Source organism: Lactuca serriola, chromosome 3 (assembly GCF_051521515.1).
Source record: "Lactuca serriola cultivar US96UC23 chromosome 3, Lser_US96UC23_V15, whole genome shotgun sequence".
Taxonomy (NCBI): Eukaryota; Viridiplantae; Streptophyta; class Magnoliopsida; order Asterales; family Asteraceae; genus Lactuca; species Lactuca serriola.
In genome coordinates, this window is record NC_136410.1 from 47,552,346 (window position 1) to 47,562,407 (window position 10,062).

A 10,062-nucleotide genomic window follows, 5' to 3' on the forward strand; every position below is an offset into this window, starting at 1 on the left:
TTTTAACTCTATATTGGTTTTCGAGTTTCCATATAAATGGGGATGGCCCCCTATTCGATTCCACATACTTCCTAGGCAATTTTCTTCCACTTTTCCAGCATCAAATTACTTTTAAACATTCCAAATTAAATCTTTTTTTATCTGTTATACTTCTAAAATCAAAGCCTTAATTCATAGAATTCCATGTCTTCCGGTTAAGATCATCCTAAGCACGCTTCAAGAACTTCATCAACCATTCATCACCTGTTATTACTTTATTTTAATATCCACATCCATGAATCAAGTATAAAGATGCTTATTCTTGAAGAGATGGAAGATTGGTTCATTGGAGATTGCTTTTGGTAACATTATCATGATATTGGGTAGAATTCTTGATTATTAATTAGATTGTTGACAAAAAATTATTTATTATTATGAATTCAAAATTGTAAATCATGTGGGTAATAGTAAAATTCTTTGTGTCTGTTTAAAAGTATGTTGCTTTAATCGTTAGACATTGTATTGCTAAATCATTACTTGTGGATTTTACTCAACTTTCTCAATCTATGTAGGTTAGTTGGCTTATATTTTACCAAGAGGACTAGCTTGATCAGATGCTAGCCCAATGCTACATGGGTGTCACCTAGGATAGAAACTGAATGGAGCTGGAATGGTTTGTTTTGCTAGCCAAAGAGATACAATTGATTTTTTTGGGCGTCTAATTTGTTCATTTTGAACTTTGAAGACTAAATGTTTACTTGTCAAAAACTTTAACGACCAATTCTATCATTATTGCGGTAAACATGATATATTAGCTTGATATGAAGATATGCATGACCCATAATTATGTCAATCCTTCATATGAAATTTATCATATGGCAACCAGAAAGTTCAAAACAACATTTAGATAGTGCATAAATAACATGCAAGATAAAGTGGAAAACAAGCATTATGATAGGTAGATCCAGATTTTTCTTTAAAGTGTGATTGCGGTTATAACATAATGCCAACACTATTATATGATACATACAAAACATATGATGAAGATATGGTTAACGGAAAAATAAAAAGAAAAGGTGAAGATGGGTAGATTTGTGGACATCGGGTATTTGTAAATATGACATACACACATGTTTTCTTTCTATGTAGCATACAATAGTGTTAGCATGTATTCATCCATCGATGAAACAAAGCCAAGTTGACGGCAATTTTCTTCACTCCAAAAAGCGGGTTCTTTAGGTGGAGGCAATACACAATCACTAGTTAGCATCAAAACCACTGACAACATAGTTGGTCTATCTTCTGCATGATGTTGCACACATAATAATGCAACATGTATTGACCGTAGTACTTCAGAGGCGACACATGATTTGCATATAGATGCATTCACGAGTTCAATAGACTTGTCCTCTATATAGAGTCTCCATGCCTAAATGAAACATACTTCATATAAGTATGCTAGGGGAGATGTTAATGAAAACACTAGTTTCTCGTTCAGATAGTGGGAGTTAGTTTAAATGATTAACTTACATGCCCAAGAAGATTGTCACTTTGACCTTCATGAGAGAACCCTCTGTTTTTCTTTCCACTCACAATCTCCAACACTAGAACTCCAAAGCTAAATACATCTGACTTTGTAGAGAATCTCCCATGGACTGCATACTCGGGAGAAATGTAACCACTAACGCCAAATTCAGATAATTAATTATTAGCAAGGTTTCGTGTTTCTTTGTATTTTTCCCATCTTTCTATAGGAAGACACATTAAAAGTAATATAGGGGCGATGTTTTATAGATTCTTACTATGTTCCGACCACCTTCATTGTCTTAGCCATGGTATCTTGTCCAACAAACTTTCGAGCAAGCCCAAAATCAGATATTTTTGGATTCATTTCACTGTCTAACAAGACATTGCCTGCCTTGATATCTCTATGGATGATTTGAAGGCAAGAATCCTGATGTAGATAAAGAATACCTCGAGCAATACCACGGATAATGCCAAAGCGTTGACGCCAGTCAAGCATTGAACTTCTGGTTTCATCTGTCCAATAAACATATATGAACTAATTAATTAGTCGATGCAAGTTGGTGATCAATTCGAAATAGTTGTTAAAAAAAGTATGAAAATAAGGCATTAGAGAGAATTAAACCAGACAAGTAGGAGTCCAAGCTTTTATTATCCATATATTCATAAATCAAAAACTTTTCATTTCCATGAATGCAATATCCAAGGAGCTTCACAAGATTCCGATGTTGTAGTTTGGCAATACAAATGACTTCGTTCTTGAACTCATCAAGCCCTTGTTCGGATGTTTCTGATAACCGCTTTACAGCTATTATTTGTCCGTCTTCCAACACACCCTAAAAGATAAATTTTGGAGCTTATAATCATAACATTCCAATACTGTTTATATTTCTTCATAATGCATTTTATACCAAAACATTCATAAGTTACCTTGTAAACTGGACCAAAACCACCTTCTCCAATCTTATAATCACTGCTGAAGTTATTGGTAGCCTTTGCTATTTTATGCCGGCTAAAAAATGGTAACTCATCAAGGTTTTCCATCTGAAAACCGGTATCATCCTCATAATTAAGGATATGTGCATTTTCTACAAAAAGCTCATTTCAATTTCCCTTGATTAAATGAATCTACCAAAAAAATCATACTCAAAATTAACTTGTAAATGGTAATCATGCTTGTTTTTTTACCTCGCCGTTGCTTGTGAGGCATTTTCTTTTTCTTTCTGTAGACATATACTACTGCACACAATAGGAGTGCAGCTGACGAAACACACAGCACAATAGTCAATACTCCATTCTTCTGGTCGAAGCTGGATTGACCTTTTGTTTATGAATACAATAATTTCGAAGGTTACAATTCGAAGATAACTGTTAAATTAAAGCATACGAAATCAAATAAATTTAAACCTGCTCAATATGGACACAATTTTTTTCTCTGAGATTCCTTATAAAATGAATATGACTATAGAATAATTTATAGGGCTCAATATGGTATATATTTCGGGTCAATAAGGTTTGTTGTGTATATATGGATCAAAATATGTGTACCTGCTAACTTAGAGGTTGCCAATCGTATGTAAAGTTCTTGAGGATCATCGTGCTCTCCCATGTCCATTAACTCATCAAACCATAGCAAACATCCACTTCCCCCGTTTCTGATATCTAAATTTGCATAAGCTGTACAAGAGCAATTACTTCTGCATGCCATCTCACATTCTCCAAGGGACATGCTCACGTTGAACCATGAACGTCTTGTGTCTGGGAACTTCATACCTGAAACTTTCTGGAAGTCATCCCCTGCAGTACTACTCCCACAATCCAATGGCGTTTCACGTTGACACCCACTTGACCAATCTCCGACATTCCATTCTTCAGGGTCTTTTACTTCAAAACCTTCCATACAACTGCAAGGGGGATAGGTTTTGATGAAGCAGCTCCCATAAGGACCACAACGTCCATACTGACTGCAGCTATCAACAGCTATACTTCCATACACGACCCATTGTTGGGTTCGATTGATCCAACTCATATGCAGTAGGATGCCATCCGACATCACAATTATCCTTTGAAAAACTGAACCTATTAGTTCATATCTATAATATATTTCCTTCTGGTTGACAACAAACTCTACGGAGTAAATTGGATTCGTGTTTTCAACAGGAATGCCCCGAAACCCAACACCATTCCATGGTGCAAGCCTAAAGTTATCAACTTGACCTTCTCCCACAAATACCTGCGGATATCCATTTGCGTCTAACCTGAGTTTATACAGACCTATAGAAGGATCATCAGGGCTCTTCCAGGTGGTTATAGACCACTCTCTTTCTTTTACTAAATCCTTCCCTAGTTTCATTCCTGGTAGCAACGTGTTACCAGGATAGTCAAAGCTTTGCCAGATGGGGTTTTCTTTAGTGCTACTTTCATCCCACACGACAAGATTTCCACTGTCTAGAAGTTGTGCCACAGGACTAGCATTCCTGACAGATGCTGGCGTATATGATGACCAGATCACCGTATTACTTCCACTGCGAATCAGCAGGTTTCCTTGTCTATCAACTTCAAAACCGCCAGATGTATCGCTAATTGGAGTCTCCCTGTTAGCGACCCACACAACTGTACCCGTTGATATCTTTTTGTACCATATCCCCAGGTATCGATTCGTAGACTTTCCAGGGCTAAAAAACCCCAGTTCATACATCTTGCCATCTGAAACAATAGTCTTGCCATCTTTGATTGGTTGATTTGCAGATATTGTATCTACTGCAGCAGAACTTGACAAGAAAAAGAATATGGTGCTGGAGAATAACAGAAGCATGGGATAAACCTCCATTGACGTGTTCTTGAAATGGTGGGTGTAGAACTTAGGTCATGAAGAAGATGGTAATGTATACTAAAATCCTTGCTGAAGCAATAAATAATTATAATACGATAAGCTTTCTTGGATTTATGTGGTTACTATATTTGTGAGATTATCTATTTTAAGGGTTATATATATAGAGATATAAGATATAAGAGATGTGCATGGATTTGGGTTTGGGTTTGGGTTTGGGTTTCGTGGAACTTGGTTTTCATTCGGGTAATTAATTATGGATATTTGATCGTTATTTAATTAAGGAAACTCCTAATTCGGTGTTGACGGGAATATAAAAACTTGAACGAGGGATGTTTGACTTCCATTTAAAGGACTTTTTGACGCCCCCCCACCACCCACTGATACCCACGTTAGAAACTTTTTTATTGATTTATTTTTGTTTCATGCTAACTCAAGACTAATTTGATAATAAAAATAAGTTCTTTCTTAAATAATATATGGGTTGGTGATTTTCGTCCATTTTTATTTTTTTTCATATACACCAATATATTTACTCTAATACATCAAAATATTATCATGTCACATTTAGAAGCTATCTGTTTTTTCTTTAAAACCACTTCTGACTACTTATTGATGCGTCGCGCAGCACTTGATCCTCCGTAGTTGTTTGTTTTTTAGAAGACTTCTGACTTAAAAACTGTTACACGTATGTTGCGTGACCCTCTGCTTCAAACATTTTCACATATTACTTTAACTTATTGCAACAGTCTGCAGAGACTAAAACACAGATAGACTTTTTATTACATGCTGAAGCCGTTTGGTCCCCCTCTTCTGCTACAGAGGGTTGCAGAGGTGGTACGCAGACTTCATACATTTTCGTTTCAAAAAACCAAACAACACCTTAATCTTTTATGATTTTTGACACTTATTTGAAATAAATAATATCCACATATCAATTTTGTTTTTTTCAATTTTCATAAATTAAAATGCTACATGTAATACTAATATTTATATATGTAATATATTAATTATAATAAAGGTGACAATAAATAGAAAATCTTTCCAAAAATGTGTTTATTTCTTTCGATTTCAAAACTCTTAAACTTAAGTCCAAAGTCCCTGACTTTCCAAGTAATGCCTCTTTGTACCTCATATCACGCATTGATTTCATTCTTCCATTCCAAATTCACGTCTACCGCTCCATATAACCGTTCATGGGTTCCTGTGTTCCTTGTTCAGTTGTTGATTCATGTAACACCTTATTTTTACTACTTCTGTATATTGTAACATTAAGTTATTATTATCTAATCCGAAGTAGAAATATATTACTTTGAGCCAAAACAAGCATTGTAAATATATAGAAAACATCAACACGATTTCCATAGATATGTAGAACGCGTAAATTCGACTTCATATAAAGAATTTATGCTTCTTCAAAGTTTCATGATTAAACCAACAAAGCTCAGCATAATGTAAAAATTGAATTTTAGGTATGTTACTTATTAGCCTAAAAAATCTAAACAAAAGTCATAGTAGTCGCAAAACTAAGAGTGTGCATATAGATAACGTCTAAATTTGACTTCAATTGAGAAAGTTTTGATTTTTAGTAGTTTCAGTGTAACAGTGTGCAACAGAGAAACCAAATTTGAAATTGTTTGATTGTTAGGAAAAACAATATAAACGAGAATTGAAGATATTGGTAATAGGAGTCCATCGATATAAGGATAGTCGAGAATGAACGTTGGATGAGAGAATTGTGTATTTTTAGAGGACTTTAATAGTCTAAGCATGTTAAAAATATAACTTTAAAAATAAAATCAAAATTAGCTGACGAAGTCTAAATAAAAGTTGTAGATCTCGTTGATAGCTATGCATGGATATAAAACTCGTCGAAAACGTAGCTCATATGGAGAAGTTATAGAATTTTTAAGAAATCAAAAATCCTCGAGCGCAACTGCGCTCAAAGACCAGATATGCGGCACGCCTGACACCCCCACCCGAATCGTGACATGTGTCACCAATAGAAAACGACCATGTCACACTTTCTGACCATGAGCACAGCGGCCACCCCTTCCAGGCCTATAAATTGATGCGAAATCCTTTATTTCTCTCGCCACTTTTCAATCTTTCTCTCTCAAACGTTCTCCCTTCTAGAATCCGACTTTTTCGGGTTCCTGAGTGTTTTTAGCAATTCTCTCTATAAGTTTTGGGTCTGAAGAGAATGAGTATTTGGGTCAGAGTTTTGTGCGTGTAATTACTCGATATTCGCTATAAACTCTATAAGTTAAGTTACGCTTATTTTATTTAAGTGTAACTTTTAATTATAGTCATAGTCGTTATTATTAACATATAATTAAGATTTATTAGTGATTCCAAGTCAATATATTGTTTGATCCACTTATGGGAGTAATGTCTAGACTGGATTTAGTGAGGGGTTTAAAGTGGGATTTCCAAACAGTATACTTTGTATACCAAACGGTCCCTACCTCCGATATGATCCTACATGGTTATTCATTACTTGATAGATCTTGATGCAGACATCGGGATTATTGAGGAATCTAGACTATAATTTTAGTCACCAGGATTATGAATCTAGGCTAAGACTTAGTGTTATGCATTTAGGTCTCTGTAAAGTGTGAAGGCGAAGCATTGCCCTAACTTCGAGTCACCTACGCAGCCCAAGTGAGTTCTTTTCACTATATTGCATACTCCAGTATGCATCCTCTGTATGTTAGGATATAATTACCTTGTATTACGTGTTGGATTAGGTGTCTAAGCCAATAACTAAATTGGTATATACTTGAACTAAAAGCAAAGTCCTTTTTAGGTTGCCCTCAAAACTAGTAATTAATGGAATGATTTTTGGAAAGAGATGTTGATTTATTGGTTTACTATATGATTAATAAATAGAAATATGATTTATTAATATATTATGATATTAACATATTAATTAGAAATAGTTGTATTTAATTAATAATTAATCAGAAATTAATTGGAAATAATTTTGGGATTAATTGGATTAATTAAAAATACAAGGACTTAAGATGTAATTGTTCAATAGTTGAACAATAGAAGGATTCTAGATCCTTCCTACGAGGAACAAAATTTAGGAGCCTCCTAGGTTTCTAGAATGTCCTATGTGGATAATAAGGAAACTAGATAACGCCATATTTGAAATAGCAGTATTTTATTTCAAATTAAGGTTTCTAGGGTTTTCCTATAAACTATAAGCAGGTCTCCTTGGACTCCCTATTTCGTCCCATGCATACCAAGAGTTAGAAGAGTCAAAATTATGCTTCCATCTCTTCTCTCCTCTCAAGTCTTCAATTGTTAGGGTTTGGGTACAAACCATTAGAGACATCATAATTTCTATGTTGGCTTTCCAAGAAAACTGAAGAAAGGAATTCTTGATTATTTACAGTAATAATCAAAGAGGTATGTAAAACCTAATCCTTTTAATTTTGATTATAGTACGTTTTCCTTTGGGTTTATGATGCTTAATTGTTTATTGCTTTCAGTAGAGAAAACTTAGATCCAAAGTAGGTTGCATGTGAACTTAAGGGTTAAGTTGTTTTCGCCACATGTATTGATTATAACCTATAAAATCTATCAGTGATATCAGAGCCACAGTTTTCCATTGATTATGTATAATGCTGAATAGATCAAAATTATAGTTTATAGAAATTAAACCCTAAGGGATTGAAATTTTGAAAAATAGATTAGGGTTCTTGAAACCCTAGCCTCCACCCCATAAATTTCGAAAATGGCTAAGGTTTGTTAGGGTTTATCTAGTTTCCTTAATTATTGTTTTAAAAGCCTTAAAATAGAACAATTAAAATTGGATAAATCATGCCCTATTTTTCAAAAAATAGATAGGGTTATGGATTATGATTAAATTTGAATTATTTGATGAATTGTTTAATAGTAAATAATTGTTCAATCCATAAATGATTTAAATTAATTTAATTAATAGTTAATGAAAAGATAAATATTAAATCATAAATGGTTAAAATTTAATTGAATTAAAATTTTTAATTTAGATAATTAAAATTTTAAACCTTGTATTTTGAAATGTTTTAAAATACACCTTACACACACACACACACACACATATATATATATATATATATATATATATATATATATATATATATATACATATATATAATTAAAAATAATTGCTATATGTATAAGAAAAGTCTATCAAATCAATAATATTCATCATGTGTTGAGGAGGGTCATTAGCCGAACGAGTTTGAAAGGACATAATCTCGATTCAATAATTTTTCTCGTGTATTTAATCACAAGTTATTATATGTATGTAATCATATATGATCTAAACGAAAATCGTAATAGTCTTAAAAGCAAGAGCATGCATATACAGAACGTCCAAATCTATCTTCAATTGAAAAGTTATGATTTTTAGCAATTTCAGCATAACAGTATGCAATATAAAAACCGAATTTGAGATCGGTCGATTATTAGGAAAGATAATCTAAACAAGAGTTGAAGATCTCATTAATAGGAGTCCATAGATATAAAGACAATCGAGAACGGATGTTGGATGAGAGAATTATGAATTTTTAACAGACTTTAACAGCCTAAGTCAGTTAAAAATATAACTTTAAAAATAAATTCAAAACTAGCTGGCGGAGTCTAAATTAAAGTTGTAGATCTCGTCGATAGCTACACGTGGAAATAAATCCCATAAAAAATGGAGCTCGTATGAAGAATATCCAGCTTTTCTAAGAAAACAAAATTTCCCGCGTGCAGTCGCGCGCCCAGACGAAGGTCGTGACGCGCCTCTGACCTCCCATAAGATCACGCCACGTGTCAGCACCCATAGTTTTCCACATCATCGCTACCGACCAAGGGCGCAACGCACCCAGATAGGGTGTGCGGCGCACCCCCCCCTACACAGCCAATAAATACTTCAATTTTGTTGCTCATTCTTCCACACCTTTCTTCATAACTCTCTGGAATTCTCTCCTAGATTTTAGCCCTTTTCTCCTTATTTCCTAGCCACCATAGCAAGGCCCTATGCCATCAAATAAAAGGCGATTAGAAGCTCCCGGTTCAGAGTTATGTCCGCATAATTATCCGGTTTCGCTAGAAACTCTTTGTATGTTAGGTTACACTTACTATGCTTTAAGTGTAACTTTTAATTATATTCATAGTTGTTGTTATGAACCTATAATTAAGATTTATTAGTGATTCCAAGTCATTATATTGATTGATCTACTTACGGGGATGATGTCCAGATGGACCCTACCTCCGATATGATCCTACCTGGTTGTTCCTTACTTGATAGATCTTGATGTAGACACTGGGATTAGTGAGGAATCTAGACTATGAATTATAGTCACCGGGATTGTGAATCTAGGCTAAAACTTAGTGTTATGCATTTAGGTCTTTGTGAAGTATGAAGGCAAAACGCTGCCCTAACTTCAAGTCACCTACTCTGTCTAGGTGAGTTATTCTCACTATATTGTATACTCCAGTGTGTATTCTTGTATGTTAGGATATAGTTACCCTGTAGTATGCACTTAGGCAATTAGACTAGGATAGTTCATTTCCTGTTACATGGACTGTTGTTATATGTTGATATGTATATATCGAGTTGAGGGAAAACCAACCTTGTGTTGAAGGCCAATAGACTCGGGCAGACTAACTTTATGTTAAAGGCTAAGGGAAAGCAGACAAACCACATGATGAAGGCTCTATAGGGCGGACTAGCTATATACGGA

General features: G+C 34.4%; 1 protein-coding gene across 1 annotated transcript; it reads right to left on the minus strand.

Annotated features, from left to right (window-relative positions):
* Positions 1 to 960: 960 nt before the first annotated feature.
* Positions 961 to 4,410, minus strand: LOC145092170 (G-type lectin S-receptor-like serine/threonine-protein kinase At4g27290). The gene is made up of 7 exons (XM_079030081.1): positions 3,052 to 4,410; positions 2,692 to 2,823; positions 2,434 to 2,591; positions 2,129 to 2,339; positions 1,782 to 2,019; positions 1,510 to 1,660; positions 961 to 1,408 (listed from the first exon to the last, which is right to left on the minus strand). Exons 1-7 carry the CDS (start codon positions 4,331 to 4,333, stop codon positions 1,121 to 1,123), a joined length of 2,460 nt encoding a protein of 819 aa, XP_078886207.1. The 5' UTR covers positions 4,334 to 4,410; the 3' UTR covers positions 961 to 1,120.
* Positions 4,411 to 10,062: the final 5,652 nt, after the last annotated feature.